Source organism: Pelecanus crispus, chromosome 1 (assembly GCF_030463565.1).
Source record: "Pelecanus crispus isolate bPelCri1 chromosome 1, bPelCri1.pri, whole genome shotgun sequence".
Classification (NCBI taxonomy): domain Eukaryota; kingdom Metazoa; phylum Chordata; class Aves; order Pelecaniformes; family Pelecanidae; genus Pelecanus; species Pelecanus crispus.
Genome location: NC_134643.1, coordinates 114901979 through 114928642, shown reverse-complemented (window position 1 = coordinate 114928642; position 26664 = coordinate 114901979). Strand labels below are relative to the sequence as shown.

The following is a 26664-nucleotide window of genomic DNA, read 5'->3' as shown; positions in this document are numbered from 1 at the left end:
AACAGACACCCAACACAAAAAAGCCAAACCACCCCTCACAACTTAGTGGGGAGATAATACAACTACTATAATGCACTCAGGGCATTTTATACAGCATTGCTAGTAATACCGAGGATTAAAATGCAGTTTTCAGATCTGAGGTGTTGAGAATAAACTCATTTCTAATTTAAAAAAAAAGATGTTTATGTCAAGGTGGCAGAGACAAAAAGACAATTGTACAACTGACAAGGAGATCTAACTAAACTTCTTTACAATGGTGCCACCACAGCCACCCCAGTATTAGTGAAACGAAGAGTAAAAAAGCCTGCTATGGGTGCAGCTATATAATTCTACTCATTTAATAAAAACTACATCGATGTACTACATATATGGTCAAAGGATCAATATTTAATTAAAATATTGTACATCTGTGTTTAGAATGTTGGAATGTAAATACACTATCAAGAAACTCAGATTTTACAGACATTAATCCCACCACAAGACTTCCTTTAACTTTTTCTTTCACATTATTTCCCATATTTATTTGCAGAACACATTTAACACATCCCCCCCCCATAAAAATAACTATGCACTTGAGCAAAGGAATAGAGCCTGCAAGGCTCAGAGAAATACAGGTTGTGGGTGGGACCTCCTGCATCAACTAAATAAAATTGTTTAAAATTAAGTATATTTAATGTTAATTTCACATATAAAAATACCTACTCTTTTACTACAAAATGCACACCTAACCCTCTGGCTTCTCCCTTCAGGAAATTCATCCACGTCAGGGAAAAGCTACTCTTAATATGCTAAAGCTTCATATGCTTAAGACAGACATTCACAGACTCTTCTCCAATTTTGTTTTGTTTTGATGGAAGAGTACCCAGCTTTTGCCTTTAATTATTTACCATATGACCCCAAAATAAATCCTATAATAAGGGGTGGGGGATTGAAAACCCAGTTATTAATCCTCTGATCAGTACTATACATACATGTAAAGGTAATGCTTAAGGATAGTTCAAATAAAAAAAACCCACTGAAATAAGGAAAGAAAGAGTATGTAATAATCTAAATTTTTTTAAGTTAAAATTATCAGCAGATTAACAGTCATCTCACAGGCAAGTTTTTAGTTTCCTTGTCTTTAAACTAAAACTTACGAAAAGAAAAAATACCTACTGGTGTCTGCCTGGCTGCCCACGCTGATATATCTGTCATTTCCAGGAAGGGCTGTTTGATAGTAAGTTGCCTCCTCTAGCTGAGGAACCTTGGCATTCTTCGCAGTGAGGAAAGCCACAGCCAACTCCAGATTACCATTGCTGTCCTTTAAGCATCAACAAAACAAGAAGTGAGAGTCCCTTCATCCTTTTTTGTTTTCTTAACAGCAAAGGACAAAATTACAAGCAACTTACAAGATCAATGACATATTGTATATTCAGGTGAAATACTGACTAGAAAATAAAGTTTCCAAACTTGACATATTCTGCATACTTCACTATTTTTATCCATAATAAAGATAAAATATCTTATAAAAATTTACTTTGGTAGAATTCCACTTATTTCAGAAAAAAATTAAAGATCTTGTAGTGTAGGTCAACCCCTAAACAAGCATAATCATCACACTCTCACAGATTTCAACAGCAGTCAGCTGAGTTCTTCTGAAAAATTACCATTTCATTTTTCAAGTCAGAAATACTGGCTTTTGAGGGGGCTAGCTGTGTACACGATTTATGCTGAATCTGAAGCAACAACTATATGTATCTAGATATAACTTCAATTCACTAAATCCTCATTTACCATGTATGAATGGCTAAAAAGCTCTGCTTGAGGGAGACAAGGCTTTTTTTTTTTTTTTTGTATACATATATATATTTGGGAAACGGAACATGGAGAGACCTGCCATTCTTTACTTGCAACAAAGAGCTCTTCTGTGCTAAAGAATTTACAATGGCTGAAAAAACAGTAAAACAACAGCAAATTAGCAACAGGTGGCAAGTTCAAGGAGAGTTCTTCATTCTACATACCGAGCAGGACTTGTCCATGATAGAAAACTTGACTACATCTTGACAAGAAAACAACACTTAGCTCATCAGGAGTTGACCAGCTGTAGTAGCACCAAGGTGCCTCAAAACACTTTAGCCAAAGGTTAAAGGCAAAACATACCATTCCTGTCTTTTCATTTTTGAACACCAGATTAATTTTTATGTCAATATCAAAACAGATCAACATTCCTTCTAAAGTGAACAAGCCATCATTATTAGCTTTCTTCCCTTGAAATAAATCTAAAAAGTATTCAAGCTGGGAATGGAAGGGAAGTAAGGGAAGACGAGAGTAAGAAAGGGTGGGGTTTGTGGCTTTCACAGGCAGTTAAGATGTACACGTTCAGCTACAAGTCAGACACATCCATCTTACCTTCAGTGCCTGTTGTAGTACCTGGATGTCATTGATACCAGTGATCTCCCTCAGCTGATTTAAAAATGTTTGCTGGTGCTAAAAACAAAAACAGATCATCAAAATTAGGTAATAGCCAAATAACAGCAAAACCAATTACTTGCAAGACTATGCTTCTCTACAAACATTAAAAGTATCTCCATATAGGCTTTATGCACCACAAAGGGGTAGAGAGTCTTTGTTATTCAAGTTTGTCTTGGGTTCTGCAACTTGGGCACTTTTCATTCCCAAATTTAATGAGTTTTTTTAGTTGGTTTTGGTGGATTCCCAAATTTAATGTTTTTTTCTAGTTGGTTTTGGTGGGGTTTTTTTAGAAAAAAGATGCATGAGCTTATACAACATGGGTTTAAGAAGCCTATATAAAGCCACAATTGGCTTTCCTAAACAAATAAAACTCCATAGCTTCAGGTCTTCAAAGGCAGCAAGGGAAACAGTTGACTGAACTCCCACCAAAACCAGTTTCTTCAACTCCCAATTATTCTCAATCCCACAATTTCCTTAATATACACAATTCCCAGCCATTCCAACCTCAAAACTAAGAAATTAATCCTTACTGATCATTTAGGTGTTTCAAGAGAAGCACTATAAAATTATCCACACAAAACAGAGTTTCTCAAGACTAAAGCAAAATCTTAGAAATCCATCTTAACTGCCTTCCTAGACCAGTTGAATCCAACTCTCCCAAATCACAACATCAGTCAGCATCTATGACTGAGTTTCAAGTAACACTTTGAGTTAGAAAAGAATAAGAGGTTCCAGGTCTCAAATATTCAATTCATACAAATTTTCAAGCTTTTTTTTTTTTTTCCTCCTTTCCCCCTCCCCCCCCCCCCAAAAAAAATCTGGTCTCACTCCTGTTTAGAGCCAACAGATGACTCCCTCCACTCATGCTCAGATATCACATCACAGAAGCAAAAAGCAGGCGCTAGGCTGGAACAATCCTTGAACTACAGTTAACCATTAAAACTATCTTAACCATTAAAACCATGAAAACACAGAGGACTGAGCACTGTTCTGTACTAAAAAATTCCATTCTTCCTTTGGCAGATGGGAAAAAGAGAAAAGCTTGGGGGTATTTGCAAGTGGTTTTTCTTTTTTTATTGTTTGCCTACCACATCCTGAACTCAAAACAATAATTTTGTCTATAAAAGACAAGATTTTGTGAAGTACAGGGTTTTGTTTGCTAGAGAAAAAGTGTATTTCCTATCAGTGACAAATAAACTTTCTCATTTTCCTCTCCAAATTCAATTAAAAAAGAAAAAAAACCCTATAATTGTCTTGCAGTTACTTCTAAAATACTTTTCTTCAAAGCTAATTATTTGGAATCAAATATTCGTATACCCTTATTCTCTCCTTATCACAGCTTTGTATAGAAAAGAAAATTAAGAGCTGCATGAATGCTGAATTCACCAGTGTGAGATTAACCTGGCAGGCACTACTTCATGCCCTGATAAGTTGAAATGGAAGGCATATAGTTCACGATGTTTATGAATTACATACACAATCTTCCCTTCATTTATGAACCTAAGGGACACTGCTAACAAGCCAATTTGCCTCCCCCACCCCCCCTTTTTTTTTTGCCGTTTTCTTTTTAAAAACCCTGCTATTGGCACAAGAAAAGTGAAGTGATGCAGGAAAACAAACTCCCACTCTATCCTCATCCCTCACCCCCTCATTTGTTTACTCTGTGCACTTCATAGCACTGTACAAAAGCTGGACTTGTTTCTCCTGTAAAGTTGTTTTCCTGCCCCTGGGTCTGGCAAGAAGCAAAGAAAAGAAATCGAGTATTTGGGAAAAGTAATTACAAGAGCATTAAAATGGCAGGAGCAATTCAAGGGCAATGCGTGGCAGCAAAAAGGATTTCTTTTTCTATTTGCTACCAACGTGATGGTTAATAAAATGGAAAATAATTTCACTATAAATTATTATAACAAGTTATAACAGATGTCTGTATCTTCCACAATACATACAACACTTGGAAAGGCTGACTGGAGGATATTCATTCTTCACAGAGATTGGGAAGAGACAGAAAAGACATAGTTTACCAATAAACAATCTCTCAGCAGTTCAAAATATTGGCTGTTAATTTATGAGCACAGCTGCGACTTATAAACCTAGACATCTGTAGTTTATATCCAGATTTCAGTATTCCAGTGTAAAGCTGTGGTTCAAGGCCCCCTTCCCAAGGGCATACGCATTTAACAGATCAGAACCAGACCCAGAGATCCTCCTTTCTCATCAAGATATTTAAGTACCTACATATACTTTTTATTTTTTTAAGGCCAAGAGTTTAAGGCACTCAGGTCCAAAGGTTGCAACTAGTAATTAAGTGAACAACACAGACAATCCGTAAGAATCCTAGTTACAAGTGACAGAAATTAAGAGGAAAATTAACAGTTATCCTGAACACCTCAAATGGAGCTAAACTGCTTTGGGGCCACAAACACCCAATTAGGTAAGTGTGGACGAGCTGCCATTAATCTCCAACTGAGTTATTTCAAATCACACAGAAGTTAAAGAATGACGATACACTTCCCTTCCTAGAAGGAGGAGGAAAATGGTAAAAACAAAGCAACAAAAAAGAAGTATAATTTAAGTTGTTTCCACCTGATCAACATGTTCTCTTAATACCTACTAATAGACTAACAGTTCTTCAGAAACAATTCTGAAACTGCATTACAACAGCTAAAAACTCAATGCAGCATTACACTGGTGGCCACCTCTTCCATGCATTCACCGTTCTCCCCTCGTCCTCTCATATCTGACTGAACCGCACAATCTTTACTGTGTATAAAACTTTCTTGCGACTGCACGTTTAACTTTGCCGTTATTCTATTATTAAATTGACAATATGTTATCACCCATGAAACTGTATGAATACAGGTAGTTCTATTTCTTTTCATTACAAATGACAGTGCAGGCAGCTACTACCAAACCCTTTCCTCATTCATTTATCAGAAGGCGAGACCAAATTTTCTTTTTGTTTTTTCTTCTCACTTAAGAAATTTAAGACACACAATTGGACTCATATTCAGAGAGCTGAGATTACTTCATTCTTGATGTAACTTTCATTTTGTGCATCTGCACTAGACTGCCAAAGTCAAAACGGGTGAAGCTTATTTGTTTTGAATTATCTTCCTTTAGTACGTGTTATTGTAGCATACAGGATGATTTTATAAAAAGATTTTATTTTACTATTACCCATGATTGAAGTTTGGAGATAAATTTCTAATGCAACTGCTAAATAATTAAGTCTCTTCTGTACTGCAACTGATATTTAATAGAATACTCAGGACAGACTTCTACACACAAAGCGAGCCACCCTTCTTACTCCTATTAATGCTCCGCCCAATTACATCTACCCTAGAAGCTTTACTCTTCCTGCAGCTTGGGCTATCTTGAGTTGAAGTGACGGCAGCACAGACCCTCAAATGTCCACGAACACTAATGTAGCTATTCTAAACAATTATGATAAATTCACTCAAAGGCTTACAAAAAATACTCAAAACCGCTCACACTACGCTAAAGCAAAGCTAAAATATGAAGAAGGTGGCCTACAAGCATTTACATATGTCTGAAGCATCTACACTAATACATGCTAATTAAATCAGGTCAGCAAGGGAGATTCAGAACACAACTAGCAGTCCTAACACAAACAAAATGTTTCCTTTTTCAACACAGCTCTTCCCCGATTCCCTATTTTTTCCAACTTTGCGTTAGCAGAGGTTCAGATTCTGAATTGTAACTCACTGCACTTTAATTCTATTTAATAAACAACCTCTCTCTTCAAATGTAGATCCAAACAGATTATTCCAACAGAACCAGGTGCAACCAGTGGTGCAAAGAAACCCACTTCAGTTCCTTTAGAGCTTATTTGCCTGTACCCACCTCTGTTTACCATCCTTTCCTCAAATTTACATGACAGATTCCATAGTTTACCTATAGCACAGACCCTCCAGTTTAGTGAGTCAATACTCCACGTATGTCTGCCGTGCACATGCACCACCAAACGTGTTACGTTATACATGCACGCATATATATAATACATACACACACATAATCCATGTGGCTTGAATTGCATTTGACTCAACTCTAAAAAGGCTCCAGGACTTGGTCTACAACACCAGGCTCTGCTGACACAAGTGCTGCAGGGCAACCCAAATCCCTGGTGAGGCGACGGGGATGGTTCACTGATGCTATAGCTGCCCTAAGATCCAGCTGCTCACGCCCCTCAGTCCCACCACATCATACCACAGTCGGTTCCCCAGGGCTTTCATGCATGAGCTATTCCCAGCCTTCCCCCTTCCTCTGGCTCCCCGAGGTATGCGGTATGTATCTCCAGGCTTTCAGCTTTTGGAAGATTTTAGCTAACAGGAAATTCCCCCATTTTCCTGGATGGAAGCCAAATTTGTAGATTAGGAATGCATGCCCTTGTTTTCAATTCTTTCCTTTTTCAGCCATCCCTCCCTTCCTCTCAGGAAATGCCCAATTAAGATTATCTGGTTTATAACCTCACACAATAGCATATTCAGTAGCTGTGCCAGCGCTAGTGAAGCAGAAAAGGATCTACACTATTATCCTCTTAGGGAGATACTGTGCCCAAATTAGTTCCACGACAGTACTGTAAACTCTGATAACTTACCAAAATCAGAGCAAAAAGCTAAATGACAAAAATGCTTTTTTGGACAAGGTAAATCTTATAAATTGACAAATTGTGAATTACACTGCACATAAATTTAGGGGGAAAAAATGAGCCACCTTTTGATCTGTTTATTTTCTCATCTCCGTAGCTTCTGAAGAAGTACATGTAAGCTTTGGCTTTATTCATGGCAACATCCAAATATTTGTATTTGCAACACAAGCACTTTCAAACTTAGAAGATAAAACAACCCTCTTCAGTTTCCAAGCACAGAAAAAGTTGTATGTGTAGTAATAAATGAGACGGTCCAATCATTACCAGCAGAAAACAGGGCCTACTGCCTCACTACACGGTTCATTTAAATACACTATGCAGTTCATTTAAATACTACATAATGAAAATGAGCTATTGGAATCCCCTCCTTCAAGGCTAAAGACAAAATGAAAGAGGGGAGAAAATGCAAATGCCAGGAACAGCATCTTGACTCAGTCCCTCCACACAAAACCTGTGTACTTTACTTTCCAGTGCAACACCAATTTATAAGAGCTATTTGTTGGTGGAAAACCCGAATGACATTGCACAAAGTATTTAATATTTAAGACAATTCTAATGTAACATGAGCTGCAGTGGACCAGCTAATAGTACGTTTGCAGACAAGTAGCTAACAAGCTAGTTTCCTCATATGATGTTGCTGTAATGAGAACACTGAGAGATTAGAGGAATGTAATAGTCAATAAAAAGGCTCTAAGTTTCTGCTACAAACAAATAAGCAAAAAATAGTTAACGTACAAAGGACGAGCGTACTAAAGACCCTCAATTGCTACCATCAATGTCATTTTCTGCCACATTAATCATATCTCCCAGGAACAGTTAAAAGGCCCACATACACCACTGAGCATTATGGCTTCCAGCAACATAGATACATTGACCATCTTCTAAATAAGCTGTTGGTCAAGTTCCAAACAGGCAAATAAAAACTAATTCCTTCCACAAAGATACTAAGTTGAAACACAGCGAAAACTGAGTCAACTCCAGAATGCTTTGTTGCATGTCTGTTCTTACCACCTCTGTCTTCAAGATTTTTCTGCATGTGTGTGCAGAATAAACATACATATCTAAATATGTAGATTAAAAAGTGGGGATATGTATACATATATTTTTATAAGCAATATTTTGCTAGTGCAAAGACCAAGTTAAATCACTGCACTGGCTTTAAGGTGTTCATTCTTACAGTACCTCCTAAAGCACGGCGGAATTAGGTTCCTGTGCTGGCTTTGGCTGGGGTGGAGTTAATTTTCTTCATAGTGGGTAGCATGGGGCTATGTTTTGGATTTGTGCTGGAAACAGTGTTGATAACACAGGGGTGTTTTCGTTATTGCTGAGCAGTGCTTACATAGCATCAAGGCCTCTTCTGCTCCTCACACCACCCCACCAGTGAGCAGGCTGGGGGCGCACAAGAAGCTGGGAGGGGACACAGCTGGGACAGCTGACCCCAGCTGACCAAAGGCACATACCATACCATATGATGTCGTGCTCAGCATATAAAGCTGGGGGAAGAAGAAGAAGGAATCGGGGGACGTTCAGAGTGATGGTGCCTGTCTTCCCAAGTAACCATTACGCGTGATGGAGCCCTGCTTTCCTGGAGATGCCTGAACACCTGCCTGCCCATGGGAAGGAGCGTGTGAATTCCTTGTTTTGCCTTGCTTGCATGTGGTGCTTTTGCTTTGCCTATTAAACTGCCTTTATCTCAACCCACAAGTTTTCTCATTTTCACTCTTCTGATTCTCTCCCCCATCCCACCAGGGGGGAGTGAGCAAGCGGCTGGGTGGTGCTGGGTTGCCAGCTGGGGTTAAACCACGACAGTTCCCTTGCCAGGTATCTGCTCACTGGGCTTCCTTTTGTTCAGTCATGAAGAGAGAAACCTTACATGACATCGTATCCTCTAAGAATGTTGGTAAAGATATATTAGTATACACACAAACGTAAAATGCATCTCAGCTTTGGGTTAGACAAAATCACCCGTGGAGAGGAAAGGACATGCACAGGGACTGCAGATTTTCAGTCCAGGACTGCTCTGTGCAGACTGGCAAAACCTGGCAATCACAGCAGCAGTTTGTGCAAAGTGGATAACTACCCACTTGCAACTGGACTGAGAGCAAACTTACTTCAAGGAAGCAAAAGGACACACTCTATGGCATTCATTTCAGCCAGCCACAGCATGGACCAAATAAAAGTTTAATGGGGAAGAGGCTTGACTGCATTACTCATGTGCATACAGTCCTCCCTGAAAAATTAAAGGAAGGATCCTACTTAATCATAGTGTTGTATAACCTATATTCATCATAAGACAACAGTCAGAACACTCTCACCAGATTTCTGTGGTTTCTATGAACAATAAAAAAAGCTGTACTACTTCCAACTGAAAATGCTTTAACAAGTAACTTTTCAATGAAGGTTTGATACTAAGGATTCTGCACAACACGACAGCATACATTCATGTAAACATTCACTATTCTGAGCCTCATATATGTGTCCCCCCAAAAAAGTCTCATTTACTCTCAACATAACACTTAAATTTATTTTAAATCAAGCTAATATTTAAACTTTTTGAAATGGAATTTTAAAGAGGTGCTTCAGGAGTTTGGTTTGTATTTACTGACACTAAATGTAAGGCAAACCCACCTCAGATGGTTATAACACATTTACAAAAAAACTGAAGTTAAATGTGAGCCAAATCATCACCTACGTGGGGAATACTCTTGCAATGAGCAGGAAACCCTGTGAGTTCACAAGGGAAAAATCATAGAATCGCTTAGGTTGGAAAAGACCTTTAAGATCATCCAGTCCAACCATTAACCTCCACTACCAAGTCTACTCTAAGCCAATCAAGGGTAGACTAGACTAAACCATGTCCCAAAGTGCCACATCTACCCGTTTTTTGAACACTTCCAGGGATGGGGACTCCACCACCTCTCTGGGCAGCCTGTTCCAATTCTTGACCACCCTTTCTGTAAAGAAATTTTTCCTAATTTCCAACCTAAACCTGCCCTGGCACAGCTTAAGCCCATTTCCTCTCGTCCTATCCAAACTATTCCACCCATAGGCAGGAGAAGTGGCTTCACACCCGTTCTTCCACATTCACAAGGACAGCACAGGGAAGGAATGAGACCCTAAAGCCAGATTTCTTACACAGCTCAGGGGGTAGAAGTGAAAAGCAAGGGTGAAGCATTGCCTTATTACTGTATGTGTCTTCCTAGGCAAATTTTGGGGTGTTAAAGAATTGGAGTAATAATGCATCTGGAAGAGGCACCTCTGAGCACATGCATACAGTAACATGAAGAGCATTCAGAAAGCAACAGAAACACACTGCCTTGAACATGTTTAGTGGATTTTGTCTCATTTTCCCCTCAGGGCACAGAAGTACTGAAACTCAGCCCTGGACTCCAACTTGATATCCTGCAGGTCTATTGCCTGGATTACAACTAATCATACTCAGTTTACACTATCATGAGATTCAGTTTTCCTCAGTGAAAAAGAAACAAAACAAAACCAACAACAATAAAGAAAACAGTAGCTGAAGGCAATATGCGTAGTCATTATGAAGACAAAGCAGAGTAAACACTAGGAAGGAAGCAAAGCCATTTGAACTAACTTACAAGAACACGATAATAAATCATGTGATCTCACAACAGAAGTGTGAACTGGCTCAAAAATCTTGTCACTTCCATCAAAGCAACATGGTTTAAAACTAATCCTCCAACCCAAATGAGGAACAAACAACCGAAATGTAACTGAAGTTCTGTCTTAAAATGAGTCTATGAACTGATTTATGAATGTTGTTGCTTGAACAAAGCAGCATGTGAAGAACTGCTTAGTTCCACATTTCTAGGCCCTATTGGTAAGAATTCCTGAATGAGCTTCAGTGACAGACTTACAATCAAGAAAGGATAGCAGCCTTAGTACTTAGTAAAAACATAAAAGGTATCAGAAATGTAGAATTACTGAGAGTTTTGAGGTCTGTGTGTTTTAAACTACCATCACGATTTCTCACACCCTGCTCAGCACAACAGAGAGAGCTTCCCAATAAACCAATGTCAAGCCAGGTCTTTACCTCTTGTTACTCTGCTGTTGTCATCATAATGACAACAGCTCTAAAAATTAATTAATGTAATGTAAAAACCAGTGAGATCTTTAGTCTCCTTTAACTAGATGCAAGTTAAACTTCAGGTTGTATTTACTGGAATGGCCACAGGAAAGTTTGCTTCACAAAAAATCACTTTTGTTTCTTACCCACTCCACTAACTGTGACAGCAATCGGCAAAAATATCTCTACTCTGATCCAAATCTGATGGGTGGTAAGAGTTACTGGTGGCAGCAGGGTGTCTTTCAAAGCACCAGCACATGTTATCTGTAAACTATGTATAAAATTCAGAAGGATTCCTCCGAGAGCCCGCCCGTGGACAACAGCTGGGCAGTGCCACGTCCCAGTGGCACGCTCAGCCTCAGTTCACGTCCCAGTCTCACCTCAACGCGTTCAGACCCCAGCATCAAGAGAGCTGCCAAAAGCATGCACAAGCCACAGCAAATTAAAGCCAGTGGGCTCAGTGATAGGTGACATTATACAGATAGAAAGGAGGAGGCTAGAAGATGACAGTAAGACAGCTAACTGCGTGTGTACGTAAAAATAACCACACACACACACACATATTTTCCAATCACTCCTGGCGACTTTCTGTTGTAAAAGTTTCCTCCTTAAATTTTTTTCTTCTGTTCATAGACATTTACCATAATGCCTAAACATTAAATTTTACAGCATCTGCCCAGGTAGTATCACCAAGACATAGGTTTTCTCCTCACAGGAAAGACTGTTGCCCAGGGTATCATAACTTTACTGTAGCAGCTATTAAAAATGTCCTTTTGAATATCTTTTAAAAAATTCAAGAAGTCTTGTCTTTCTGAGGTCTAAAACCATGCTGCAAAGATCCACATTTTAACTTCCCGCTTTGAGATATTTTCCTTTGCATCCCAATCACAGTTTAACCCATCACGCCAAACACAAGCTGTTCTGGCTCACGTTTGAGGCTCTTCACAGTCCTTTCATCACCCATTTATTATCTGTCACTGAAAGGCCAAGACCTACCTCTTAACTCGAGAGGGCAGTCCCGCTAGCCCATTCAAGTGTTTAGCTTTTTTATGTTTTTTTCCGAGTAGCCATCATGATAACCTCACCCTGCTCTGCACAATACAGAAGAGCTCCCAAGAAAAGAATGTCAAGCTCGCCCCTTTGTTCTCCTCGCTCTGCTGTTACGATAACAAGAACAACAACTCTAGGAACAAACAAATCTGGAAGCTGCAAGCGTCCTCACATCGGTGGGATCCCAGTCTCTGCAACACTTGCAAAGAATAAAGTTTAAAGGGCCTGTCAGAGCACAAGCTGCTTCTGAGGAGTCAGCTGTCCTTCCCTGGTTTTAGCTTCTGCCCACATCAGCCAGCCTAGGCTGGTGTTGCCAGATGCCACCCGCTTCAGCCATGAGCCACTCCTCCCTTTGCGCCAGCACTGCCACTTGCCTGAACCTCCGGCAAGCCAGCCCGGGCTCTCAATAAACCATCAGAAAGCTGCTCCTTGCTTTTAATTAATTCCCTGCTGACTTAGCGAGAGCCATGGGTGGGACAAGGGAGAGGACAAGTCCAAGGCTGCGCCTATTTCCACTGGATTAAACTGTTGTGGAGCAGCAGCCTTATGAGAACGAACTGTTTCTCTGCCTTTTTTTTAATCCTATTTTTATCCAGTGAGAGAAACTGAGGAGGGGGGGGAAGCCTCCTGCAGTCCTCGCCCTACTTAGGCACTATTGCAGAAAATTTACTCCAACAACAGGTGAATATAGAATTCATAGACCAACAGCGCACTTGCAGGAATCTGATGCTCCTGGTGAGCCTTGGTGGTCAAAGCTGCACGCCACACGAGTGAATGCACACATGCAGGTCCACCCCTGCATAGGCTGAAACCGTGTACGCTGCTCTCCGCTCCCTGGTTTAGGCGTTCACACCCAGGAAGCTCTCATTTACTGCAACTGGTAACGGCACAAGTATCAAAGATCCCACCTCACCTCAAACAACTCCGCTGTGGGCCGTAGGTAAGCGACACCAGGGCAGATTTCACAAACAATTCTTCCACACAAAATTCAGAACAGTACAGCATGGAAATCCTAAACAGAAGTTAAACTGCACTTTTTAAGACAGCTCTCTATTGCAAAGAGTCCACAGTATTCAACAGCAGGGACACATTTGGGCAAAGGAGCTCAGCTGCCTGGTTTGAACAGAAAGAAAAAAGCTTAACAGAAAGCCTTTCAGTAAAAGCTTTTCCATTTAGTCTGATTAAAAAAAATTACTAACCTGATTTCCTGAAGAAACAGGCCTTGTGATCAGAGAGTCTGCACGTAGCCAGGCATGCCTGCCCTCCTGTCTCTCGAGAGCAACAGCCCCAGCAGCCCGAGGCCACCTCCAGCAGCTCGGCCCGAGCCCGGGGCTCCCCGGCACCCGCGGCAGCACCCCTGGCCCCGGGGAGCCCCAGAGCCGCACCCGGCAGCTCGGCCAGCCAGCACGCAGCTCCCGGGCCACAAGAAATTGGGTGAGATGACACGGGGGGCTGGGAAAGAAGAGCGGAGGGAAGCACCTCCACCTCGCGGCAGTGAGGTCTTCCAGAGGTGAATTCATCCTGCAGCCTCAGCCGATCCCCACCCCGACTTTTAATCCAAGGTGCATTGCAAGTTGAAATTCCATCAGAAAAGTCAGGCGCCGTTACTTGCAGCACTCAGTAAAATGATTTAATAGCTTATCCTGCCCCCTGCTAATCATTTAAAAAGAGAAGACGCACACATTGTTGGCTTGAGGGGAAAATAAACAAACTCTGCAGAAGAACAAGACTACAGGTAACACTAAGTCACCTAAAATCCGGGCAGTATTTAACAGGTTGCCTGCAAGGTGACGGGTTTCTGACAGCAGTTCCAGCCTTCCCAGCGAGACAGGCTTTCCCAGGTCAAGCACCAGGAAGCCGCAGGCACGTGCTGCGTCCCTGCGGAAAGGCCGCTGCGACACCACGCGCTGTCAGCCCGTCAAGGTCAGCGAGCAGCTTTCGTTTTTCGTTAGGTAACAGCCTCAGCGGATGCAGATGACATTAGAATTAAAATGAGCCTAAAACACAAACGGAGACACTACAGTGTTTAAAGATATGTTGAGATTTGTACCGAGGATCAGCATATGAATTTACTACCTCGCAATTAAAGAGACAGTAAATTCAGCAGTGCACGCCACAGAGGGCAACCGAAATTTTCTAGGCCATTTTCTTTCAAGGAGAAAGAAAAAAGGTAATCTTGAGAATCTTTGGGGTTTGGGGTGGGTTTTTTCTGTTTTGTTTGTTGGTTTTGGTGGTTTTTTGTTTTTTTTTTTTTAAATGGATTTTGAATTACCTGATTTTGAAATGCACATCTGCCTCAGCTCCCAGAGAAAGCTGAATGTGTTATATCCCAATATGTGAGGACATGGTCTCAAGAAACTTATGACGACTTTGGCTTATAACTGGTATTTGTTATAATTTAGCCCTATCAGTCTCCCCTGCTCAGTGGGTGCTGTGGCAACACCATCAAGAGGGACTTTCTGCCATCCTTCATCACTGCATACCTAGCTGAAACTTCACAGGATGACTTGAGTAAAAGGAGTACGAAAGGCGCCTCTAAAGAGTTCACACTTTTGAAAAAATAATTTGGAACATAAAAAAATTTCAATTCTGTGCTGCCTTCCTAGCAGCAGCATTACGCCAACACGTTCCCCATCAAACGAGAGATAATAAACTGCAGCAGCAAAATCTTCAAGCCTTTTCTTCTCAGTCAGGTCCCAAAGCAACAGAGTCCTGGGCATCTTTGCTGGGGACAGCAGGCAGCTGCGAACTCCTTCCCTGGTCTGTAACAAGGCAGCAGAGCCTGTACACCGCACACACCCCCGCGCTCAGCACCAGCAAGTAGGTGGCACATTTACCAGTCGTCTTCAAATCAGCCCCGGAAAAAGCTTCAGGGCAACATGCCAAGTTAGCAAGAGCTGGAACTGGTGATGATGGGGAAATCTGTCCACCTTTACCACCAATAAATCCAGAGGTTACCCGGTAGCCCAGCAGACCGTACCCAAAAAAGCAGCCCAGTCAGCTTCAGGCGAGGGGACAACTATGCTCCAGCCAGGGCTGTCACAAGAGATGTTCTGTGGCTTTCAGCACCAATTCCCATAAAACACATGCAAAACTAGAGGGAACTTAAAAGTTGCCAGTAAGGTGTTGGTTATTTCTTAATTTCCAAACAAGTAAAGGAATACATAGAGAAAGAGAAGACTTGATTAAAAAAAAAAAGTTATAAACTTAGGTACCTGAATCAAAAAAGCTTGCCAATTACTACCACCAAATAATTAAAAGGTTGTAATGTAAGAAAAGAAAACGGTAGTGGGAAAGTCTAAATGAAAAGAGCACGGTCCTCAAACAGGTGAGAAATTACATGAGACACAAGCAGAATTTGAAGAAAAGAAGCTGACAAATGCAACAGTAGGCAATACCAAGACGGGAAATGCAACTCTGCAACAAGCTGTCCAAAAGCTATTTAGCTTTTTTCTTTAAAAAAACAAAAACCACAAAAACATTTACAAGCTTAAAAACTTTCTCTTATATATTTTCCCATAATTCTGTACCAAAACAAAGCAACAGTTAAACTCCGCAAAATATAAAAATGCTTTCTCAGTCATAACATCAGATTTCTAGGATACGATGAAACACACAGTATTCAGTCCTCTAACCAGGCCATTTATAACTATGCACTTTGGAAAGTGTTAAAAAGAGTACATAGCCAACACCTATGGTCCCAGGAGAAACTTCTTTTTCAAAGCAGCTAACTTTCAGAGGAATAAAATGAAACTGAACACAAACAGAAAGTGGAGTAGGAGTCTGTTATGCTATCTCCTCCTCTTCTGAAAAGGATGAAGAATGCCACGTGCCTGTGCATACCCAGCCTTTTCCAGCTGCTTAAAGCACACACCTGAATGTAAACGAATACTATTTTCAACTTCCACATAGCACTTTTCTTTTCCTGGCTTAATCCCAGTAAAAACACCGCTAAATTCAACTTCTCAAAATGATTTTTTTTCAATTGAAATTTTATTGAAATTCAGAAGGAGTTATTTTTGGTTTGAGAATAAGAATAGAAACTTTCAGCACAGGTATCTGACTTTTCTTGAAGTCATATAGCTGTGAGAAGAACAGTTATCACAGAAACCATGCACAAACTCAAGCCTAGCATTTACTGTTCACCAAAAGTAATGGATGGCATTAAATATAGCTACACAATTCACAATCCAAAACTTTTACATGTCAGTTTCAGACCCTAACATCAAAGGAACATCCTGTTTTTATTAAAGGGAGCCCTCTGGATTATGGGATACAACACGAGTGAAATGATGGTATGCCAATTGGTAGGAAGGAGCCACCGAGGCATATAATGCCATTTTACCACGTGCATTAATTTCCATGAATTCTGTCTGGACCAAGGGAAGATACAAGGGTCAAATAAATTTAAATAGCTATGCCTTGAAAACACTAATGGCTCTCTGAAAAGCTTTTATTAAATACATTATTATGTCTACATGTGCTTACTGCAAAGCTTAAAAATGCTTTCACCTGATGGCTAAAAAAAGGACAAGTCAAGGACAATATAAGCACAATCTGCATTTGCTTGATACCTGAACTTTGATAAGCTTGACTGCTGCCAATTAGCTGATAACAGAAACATTTTAAAAGAAATGTTGTGGAGGGTATAATTTTTTCAGCAAGAATCCACCAGTTAAAATAATTCAGGAACCTACTATAAACAAAAGCATCAAGTCAAAGGTGTCCATCTCAGAATAAAAACTATTAGAATTTGCATACCGATATTTCTGCTGCCAAAAAAAAAGTGGTTTACATAAACAAATCTGTGTCAGGCGACGTTTCTAAAGTTAACCTAGTTGCACTGCAGCCTTCAAGCTATTCCACATTGCACGTTCTTTGGATTCCACCTCCCCAACATCCTGACTTTGGAGAGCTACATTAAAACTGTGGACACAGTGCTGTTGCTGTTAAAGTCCCATCATCAGGGAACACTAGGTTTCAGGAAAACTCTTATGCTGATAAGCTTTCAACATGCTCCAGAATTTCATACATTACGGCAAAGAAAAGCAGAAGTATGTAGCTAATGACCTTTTCAAAAGAATGAAAACTACGAAACCTAACTGAAAAAAAATCATCAGTGCCTGCTTAAATTGCAAGAATCTATGTCTGAATAGATTAAGTATTTTCACTGTGATTTTCAAATGCTTGGAATTAATGATGAAAAATACATAGAAAACCAGTCCATAGTTAAACAGTCAAGAACTCAAAGCCTGCCGCAAACGACTGTTTATCAGTGTCCTACTCGCAAAGTTTTGTGTCAATCTGTCCTTTACAACATCTTAGGACCCAATTCTTCCTTCATAGCACTTCACAGGAATCTCAGTATCGACTCAAAATGTTGCTTAACATCTCATTCCCGTCAAAGCCTAAAACCACAGATTCTGCATCACATTCACCAGGAAAACTACTACATAGTTCTGTACGTAAAAACCACCCCTCTACCAGTTGTAGCCCTGCAGCTATCAGCAAAAGGCAGGGCAACACCTCTGCCACTCCAGATCACAGACCAGTGTACTCACACCCAGTATCCAGGCAGGGAGGTGTAACCCGCTGCAGCAAAGAGACAGACTTATATTCCCTTTATTCACTTCTGAAAACTGGGATGGTAACACAGAGAGAAGGGTGGTACGGACAGGATTACTCAAAGAGAAGTCTCATGAAAATTTTCCATTAATGGTCTGCAGAAGCCTTAGTTAGTGTATTGCAAGTTTTGAAGTGCTAAAGAAATCTAGCGATAAAGAGATCTAAAGCCTGCAACACAACAAGAGAGGGGGAATTTTAATGAAAAACATCATTTCAGACGGTGAAAGCAACATTTCAGACGGTGATTGTACTCAACCATGGCACACACTACAGCTGCTCTCCCTTCTACGTGCAAGTTTGGCTGAGGTGTGTTGGCACAATACAGCCTATGAAAACGTTCATATTCAGCACAGCATTAACGTCAGGTAACATTAAAAATTTGACATGCGCTGTTCAGAATGCATTGTTGCCAAATTAAAAGTTGTAAGCGCTCACAAAAAACAGCAAGAGTTGCCATTTGCCAACCTGACACAAGAAAGGGGAAAACGTATTTCCTTTTACTTGGCATAAAGCCCTAGTTTGTACCATTACGCAAGGCATGCCCCCGCTACCCTGTTCAGCAGTAAAGCACCTCACCACCTCATCTCTACTTCAGCCTCACAGCTTTAGATTACTTTGTCACCACATTTTCTCTGTTTTTAAACAATAAAAAAATTAGATAAAAATTTTAAAATATTCTTTTTATTTAAATAATAAAAAAGATGAAGAATGTCAGAAAAGTTTCAACTTTACATAGTTTTACATGCAACTAACTATTGTGATTCACAGTACTATCTTTTCCCAATTAATTATACTTGACCACCCATTAACCAGAACTTTGCACATATCACAGTGCCAAAGTGAATGGAAGGCATTACCACCCCATCTACCACACACTTAGCTCTCTGGCAGAAGTCACACGCAAGTTATATTAGTTTCACTGAACTTGATTAAACTAATATTCACTCCAGCCAAGTATTTTCTACTCTCGGCAGATGCTGACTTCTTCAACAGCACCCCAACTGATGAAGTGTAATCATCAGCTAAGAGAAGCGGTCTTTATTTCCTAATGGGGGAAAAAAGACTGAAGCCTACCGTGAATTCATAAAATCATTTTGAAATATGTTGTCACAACAGCCTCTCCTACCTTGCTCACCTAATACTCTGGCTTGCTCTTTGCATTGTGATGCTACGCTGCTACCCCAGGCACGAGTCAACAGCCCCCTGGTGAGAAGCTGAATCCTCTCAAATTATAGGTGTCCATCTGCTGATTAAAGACCATCACATTGGTAACTCAGTCACTGGGTTTTGATGGGAAAGTTTAACACTTCCACCTAAAAAAAAAAAAAAAACCTACCCAAAACAAAACCAAACACACAAAAACCCCAATACACACACACATCCCCCTTCGCTGTGACTCAAGGCAACCTTCCCTGCCCTTACGTAAGCACACTGATTATCACAGAGAACTAGAAAGTGAAAGCGCTCAGGACACTTTCGTTTCCCAGAGAAGCTGCTTCCACCCGTGCACCTTTCCTACTCAGTGAAAGTAGAAAAGACTTTCCTGTCTCAGTCCAGCTCCTGGCAACACCCCACCCCAAAATTTAAGAGCTCTGTTCCATAAGTACAAGAAGTCAATAACAAAAAAAAAAAAGAAAAACCCACACCACAAAGAACCCAACCACAAAACAACACACCCAAACAAATGAAACCAAAAAGTCAGGCTTTTAAAAGAATTCACTCCTACATGAAAACACGTAAGTGAAGACGCTACTCTTAAGCTTTTTGTTTACTTTTTATGCTAAGGAATATCAGGAATGTCACGTTTGGCTCTTCGCTTTTGCCAGATGACCAGCTAGGAATTGCAAATCAGCATCTTCACTACAGAAAGCAAAGATCAATAAAACATAAAGGTTGCCCGGATAATCCCCCTATCACTGGCACTGCCAGCAACAGCTGTAAGGGGGTGACTGATGCCGCACCCCAAACAATTCCTGGCACGGGTGACGTCTCAGGGGCAAACACCTCCCAGCTCGTTCTGCAAAGATTTGGGCCGAGCCTAAAAAGGCAGCCTCCAGGTCAGCTGGGGGAGCAGGTCGACGTAACAACTCGGCCACTGCACTGGTCCCCAGCATCTAGGGTGTCCCTCAACCCAACCGTTCACATCAGAGAAGTTATGGAGCCAGCTTCTTGAGGGCTGAATGACTGTTGACACGTGGGTGGGTTCTTCAGCCACGAATAAACAAAGATTTAGCCAAAACCAGAACGGAAATTATATCTTTCATTCATCTTTAGTTAGAGAAGTCCATGAACACCAGCGGAATTCACAGGATTAAAGAGATGCTACTTCCTGCCCTAACATAACTTTTCAGGCTTAAGAGTACAAGAAAAGCAACTGTTCAATTACCCTCCCACTTATCTTTACAAAGCACTTTTAAAAATGTGAAATATTTTTCGAGACATGGGTAATTTGCTTTTTGACCTTTTCATAGAAGCTGATGGGTTTTGTCATCTTTTGAAGCTGCTGCTCCTAGTAGTTGTAGATAAAGGGTTATCCTAAAAATAGATATATATTTTTAGGAAGTACTAAAGATATTTTAAAATAATATTACAAAAGGTTAACACAAAAATGTATAAACCTTACATTTTCATATTCTGAAGCAGTATTTTTCTTTCAAGGTGTGTGCGGACCAAAAGATATTTAAAGACATTATTTAGGACAGATGCTAATGACAGTACTATGGTTGTAAACTCCTGCTACTGCAATGAAAATCATTACTGAACCTTTGTGAAAGGTTTTCTAGAATGCAACAGGCTTTTAACTGCTATTAAAGGTTTCAGAAAGGTGCAGATTCATAGCATATTATACCAATAAAAAAATTCCAAGATTCAGCAGGACTGCATAGCTACCAAAAAAACGCCACACCTAACCACACACACCCCCTCCTCCCACCAAAGCCCATCAGAACATTCACAAAACCAGAAGGCATTCAGCACATCAGTTTGACAAGAGCTTTCAATATTACTTTGAATAGCTGACCTTTGCACCTTGCTCCAGCTTTCAGAAAATACAAATGGGAGTCTACGCAGAAGGTGTAACTGCATGTAATATGAACATTTTTAATAAACTTTTTTTTTCTTAAAAAAAACAAGATGTGTGTATCTAAAAGCATGACTCTATCGCACTTCAAATAATTGTTGCCAATTACTTAGGAGTTGGTGCGAACGCTTTCAGTAAAACAGTCCGGTTATTCTGTTCTTCCTCTCCAAAAGAGGTAATAAAGCTCTAAATACCAGCAGCATCAGGTATAACCCCCCATATTCAAGCCCATCACATGAGCAGCCCACCTGCCACACAGTCCAAATACATGCAGCCCATTTGTAAGGAGATATGTAACCCATCCCCATTACGTGACCCAGGGTGCATGTCTGAGATGAGGGAGGACACCTGCGTGCTGGCCGCAGGCAAGAGTGGCTCTGGCCGTGTGATGAGAACAGGAGCCTGCAGCCTCTCGGATCCACCGGGCAAATGGTGGGTCAGATAACCCTTGACTCAACTGATGCAGACACAAAGACTCTAAAGGTTGTATCCTTGGAAGGTTGCCACCTATCGAGGTGAAAAAAAAGTGAGCACAACTCGGAAAATACTTCCCTTGGGTACCAAGCCCTGCGTGGATATTCCATGCAATCACCTCCTGCCATGCAGGACTGCATCGATTGCTGGAGACATACGACTATCATCTTCTGTATGAACCACTGTAGTTTTAAGAAGTTAGCGGCTATTGCTTTCCAGAAAGAAAAGCAGTCAGTACCATATTATTAGCTAAAATCTTCCAATAATATGTACATCAGATGCATGGGATGAGCAGAGCAGAAGCACACACACACTAGGACAATTTTCTCCTTGCTACCTCAAAAAAGAGCAGAGGAGAAGGAGTAAGTAGTATTACACCTCGCTTAACATCATGCATTATTTCAAGTGGTAAATATCCTTAGAGGTTTGTGCTTCTTTTAAGAAAAACGGGCTGGGCTGACACGCCTAACTTTCTTCTGCTATTCCTGTGATTACACTGCCAATATGCTGCTGAATCACAGGTCTGAAATAACAGTGGGTGTGGGAAGCCAAAGGACAGGTAAAACAGACTTTAAATCCATGTTTAAAACCAACACTCGGTCTCTCTCCAGAAGCAGTAGAACTTGATAATACACATTGCTGAGAGGCCAGCTAAATATCACCCTTTAATACCCAGTTTCTTCAATCTGTTGTTCTGAGATGACCATCACAATAATTATTAGTTACAGCTGACGCACTGGTGAAACATCTATGACCTCTCCACATCATTTTCTCCAATTACTAGAAAAATCACCATTCGCCCGCCCCCATCGCTGAACCTCCTGTGTAAAGGACGCTGGCCGAGGGAAGGGTCTGAGCAGCACGAGGGGCAGCCTGGGATGGTCTTCCTCCATGGGGGGGTGGAAATCAACGTACACATGCACCAGCGTAAGCGGTCCCCACGGCAGCGGTGCAGGACTGCCTGGAGTACGGGCAATCCTGCAATACACACGCCTTAGCTCTTCAGCAGCAAAATGCCTGACAAAAAGTATTTTACTGGACAGAGATACCGACAGGACAAAACCAGAAGCTACTTTTTTTTAAACTTCCCAGGCCATTTACCTTTATTCACGTGCTTTAGTCTTAACGCGAGCATTACAGATGACCAACAGACACCTAACGATGTTAGAGAAGCACACAAGAGCTGCGAGCAACAAGAGTAACACGATTAATTATTTGCTTCAGGAGATAAGTTACAAGTTTTAACTAGGCGTCGAGATGACCAGTAAACATGAAAGAAAAAAATTTCTTTTGATGCGATCCAGATGCTTTAACTACACAATAAACTAAAGATAGCTTCAGTGGGAAATGGGCTGTTTGTAGTTAGAGCATTTATTAATACAAACCTACATCTCCAAGTACTGCTGAAGTTTGACACATACTTCCTGTATGACAGTAAGAAAACATCTGATGAACAATGTTGGGAACCACAGTTCTGAATAAGGTATGCTGATGACTCAGGCATCTCTTGGAAATCCAATAGATTTCTGCTTGTATGTGGTTTCTTCACACTAACAGAAAACAATCATGACAAACTCTGAGGTCTCCAGAACAAACTCTCGTTATCCATGGAGCATGGGATTTTCTTCCTTTGAGGGAAGACGATGAGTTAGTGGTATGGTAACCTCTGCACCTTTCAACCATGCATCCGCCCACTGTACCTTCACAATTTTTCTTCTTACATGTAAATAAGCTAAACAATGTTAAAGTTTGTCATCCAACTAGCTATTCATTAGTCTCACTAAGCAATGGGATACTCACTTGGGAGTCAAACAGTATTTTTCGCAAAATATTCTCAAGTTTGGCCTTCCTCCTGCCCCAGCATGCAATTAGGGATAAAGCAGGTAACAAAGAGTTTCAGTTAATACAATAATCAGATGATTCGACAGAAATAAAAAAGAAAAACCCTGCCACAAAAAGAGCCTGTTCTTTCACACAGTTTCTCTAGACACTTAGACCAGTAATAATCATCATCCATAGATGCTTATCAGAACTTTAGAATTATTGCTAATTTCATTTTTACTGCAGTATGGATTACCACGGTGATCCACCACTATCAATCTCTAACCACCCTTTAAGCTTATCCTCGATCTGAAACTGAAGTAATCCTGAACTACTGTCCTGCAAGCAGTAGTTCAGCTGAAAACTGTAACTCTTCTTCTTCAGCATTACTGGTGGAAAGCGCAAACCGGCAGCTCTGACCAGTGTCTACCAGGTATTATGTAACAGAGTATCCGATACAACAGTTAAGGGATGTATAAGTAAACCATCAACAACGGGTTCTGTAAAAGGTAATCTCGCTCACGAAAGTTGTCAGGTGCACAGCATTAACAAATGAAGTTGTTACACAAAGACGAGACACACACACAGCATGGGACCTGGCAGCAAAACTCTGCTATATTAGCCTGCTAGCACACCTCAGTTTAAAACGCTGCCGACTGAGGAACGAAGAGACAAAATTAGTCCGTTCAGGCCTTGCCTTCCTGCTGAAGCAGCCAAAATCACTGCTAACTGCTTCCAACTATGATAGCAGTCTTTGGCGAGGCATGCCTCTCCCTCCAAACGAGCTTCTTGGACGTTAAGTTGTACCACTTTAACCAATTATACCTTACTCACCTCATTCTCACTGTCCACTCTTACGACCGGAGCCATTACACTTCCACACTGCCTATACTGAAGCAAATATACCTTTAGCCTCTTATAGAAGCATCATGTGCCATTAAAAAAAAAAAAAAAAAGCGGGGAAGACGAGGCAGTCACACCACTAACCACAACAGCTGCATTAACCAGCAAGTTACCTTTAAAAAAATTTAAAAAAAAATTAAAAAAAAAAAGCACAGCGATTTAATTTTAGGTTCCAGTTCAGTTCACTTCAAGCAAAGAAGAGCTTCAGAAGGTGTGCAATTTTTTTTTTTTTTTTTGACACAGAGACATTTTCAGGCAACTCCTGGTGCGCAGCAAAAGATTCACAAGCGCTGCCAGCCGCCCAAGCCCATTTCAGGATGCGGGTTAACGCGAGTCTCTAAACCCGGCACTTTTTCACTCCAGCAAGAGCGCGTCACGGCGAGCCGTGTGTCACCGGCTGGAAATAGCGTTCACCTTTCGCAGGCACGGCTGCCGGCGCGGCGGGGTCAGGCCGCCCGTGTGCCGCATCCCCCTCCGGGCCCACGGCTCGCAGCGGGGGCTGGGGCAGGACCCCGCCGCGCCGCTCCCCGTCCTGCGGCTCCCCAAATGCAACAGGCCCGCCCGCGGCCCCGGCGCCCTCCCAGCCCCGGGCTGCCCGCCGGCTCTGCCCCGAGCCGCGGGGAGGACCCGGCCCGGAGGGGACGGGGTGTGCGGGGGGCTGCCCGGCCGCGCCCCAAGCCCAGCGCCCGGCCCCGCCGGCGGCTTCGCGGCCGCCCCGGCCCCAGCCCGGGGCTGAAGCGGCGGCGCGGGCAGCGAGAGGCCGCGGCCCGGGGAAAGCCGCCGCCCCCGGCCGGGGGAAGCTTCCCGCGGGCCCCGGAGGCGGCGGGGGCCGGGGAGGCTGCGCCCCCCGTTGCGGGGGGAAAAGTTGCCGGCGGGGCGGGGGCCGGGCGCGGAGGCAGCCGCTGGGAAGGAGCGGCGGCGGGAGGGGGTGGGGGCCAGGCCCGGAGGAGGCCGGCGGGCAGGAGGCGGCGAGGAGCGCGCAGCCGGCTCGGAGGCCGGGCCCTGGCGCAGCGGGCGGCCCCCGCGGGGCGCCGTGCCGGGCCGTGCCGTGCCCGTGTCTCACCTTGGCGGCGCCGCCGGGCTGCAGCACGTTCTGCTCCACCGTCATGGCCCCCGCACGGCTCCCGGCTGCGCCCCGGGCTCGGCGGGCGGCGGCGGCGCCGTGCGGCAACGGCTGGGCCGGGCCCGGGCTGGGCGAGCGGAGCAGGAGGCGGCGGCGGCGGCGGCGGAGGAGGGGCGGGAGGGGGAGCCCGAGTCACCGCCAGGCGGGCGGGCCGCCGAGGCGGGCGGCCGCCATGGGGCAGCGCGGATCCGCTCAGGCCCCGCTGTCACTCCCAGCGCGGCCACCCCCGCCGCCGCCCAGCCTGCCCGGAGCGCCGAGCGCGCCGCCGGCCCCGCCCTCGGCCCGGCCCGGCCCGGCCCGGCCCGGCAGCGGCTCCTCGGCGGCGCCGCCCCGCGCACCTGCCCCGGGCGCAGCCCCCCGCCGCGGCTGCCCCCGGCCCCTCGCTCGCCGCCGCCCTGCCCCTTCCCCGCGGTATTCGCACCGCCCGCCTCCATCTTGGCGGCGGCGCCCCCGCCCGGGGGGGGCCCCAGGGGAGCCGCCCGGCCCCGCCGAGCCCCTGGGCCGCTCTGCCGGGAGGGACCCCGCGGCCGCCGCCGGCTGCGGGCTTCCCTCCGCCCCTCGCAGGGGCAGCCCCGCCGCGCTGCCTCCCGAGGGAAAGCCGAGCTCCCCCCGCTCCGCAGCGGCCGCCCGGGGCGGGGGGGGAGCCGCGGTCTGGCGGCGGCGAAACCTAGAGCGCCCGGGTGCCGCCGGGGAGCGGCTCTGCCCGGCCCGGTTGCGCGGGGTGGCTGCGGGCCTCTCCCGGGGCCGGGGAGCCAGGGCCGGCCCGGCAGCCAGCAGCCGGCTCCGGCCTCAAGAACGCGGCGCTTTCCCGGGGTTTTGCAGGAAATTTCTGGCCGATTCCAGCGCTGGCCGCTCGTATCGACACCAAAGCTGAGCGCCAAACGGCGCTTAAAGTTGCGATTCCCCCCCCCCCCCCACCCCGTACTTAGGGTGAGCTGTGAGGTGATCGTATTCAGCATTGAAATTGAACGGGAGCGTCTTTAACTATTTCACTGCTGATTAAAGCACGGGCAGGGTGTCAGGTCCCGGCAACCCACGGTGAATTTTGGCACCGCAGATAGACGGTGTTAGGACAGAGAGTGTCCCTCTGTCGCTCCGCTCTGTGGGGTCAAGGAAAGGGAGGGAAAGGACGCGGCTCTGGGGCATCAGCACAAGCGGGGCGAAGCCAGCCTTGGAAAGGCCCGGGGGGGCACGGGGCCGTCCAAAACGCATTGGAACGGAAGCTGGTGAAGGGCAGCAGAGGACCCCACCCCGCATTTTGGATGCCTGCACGGTAAATGGTAGCGGCATCCTGGTTAGGTTTCTCAAGCTGGTGAAGCTTGGTCTGTAGGAAAAGCCGAGGGAGAGCAGCGCGGTTCTGATAGCCCCAAGTACCTAAA

At 43.7% G+C, this 26664-nt stretch overlaps 1 protein-coding gene across 4 annotated transcripts in view; it reads right to left on the bottom strand.

The window, feature by feature from the left end:
* USP25 (ubiquitin specific peptidase 25) overlaps window positions 1-24241 on the bottom strand; it is a 93470-nt gene extending 69229 nt beyond the window's left edge. For 2 of the 4 annotated variants that reach the window (XM_075723430.1, XM_075723440.1), the window contains exons 1-3: window positions 24094-24239; window positions 2389-2466; window positions 1156-1300 (exon numbers count right to left, since the gene is read on the bottom strand). In XM_075723430.1, the coding sequence (XP_075579545.1) occupies window positions 1156-1300; window positions 2389-2466; window positions 24094-24129 (259 nt within the window). In that variant the 5' untranslated portion in view covers window positions 24130-24239. Of the gene's footprint in view, window positions 1-1155; window positions 1301-2388; window positions 2467-24093 lie in introns of all 4 variants that reach the window. The other 2 variants (XM_075723417.1, XM_075723423.1) reach the window with 2 other exon arrangements.
* Between the last annotated feature and the right edge of the window lie 2423 nt (window positions 24242-26664).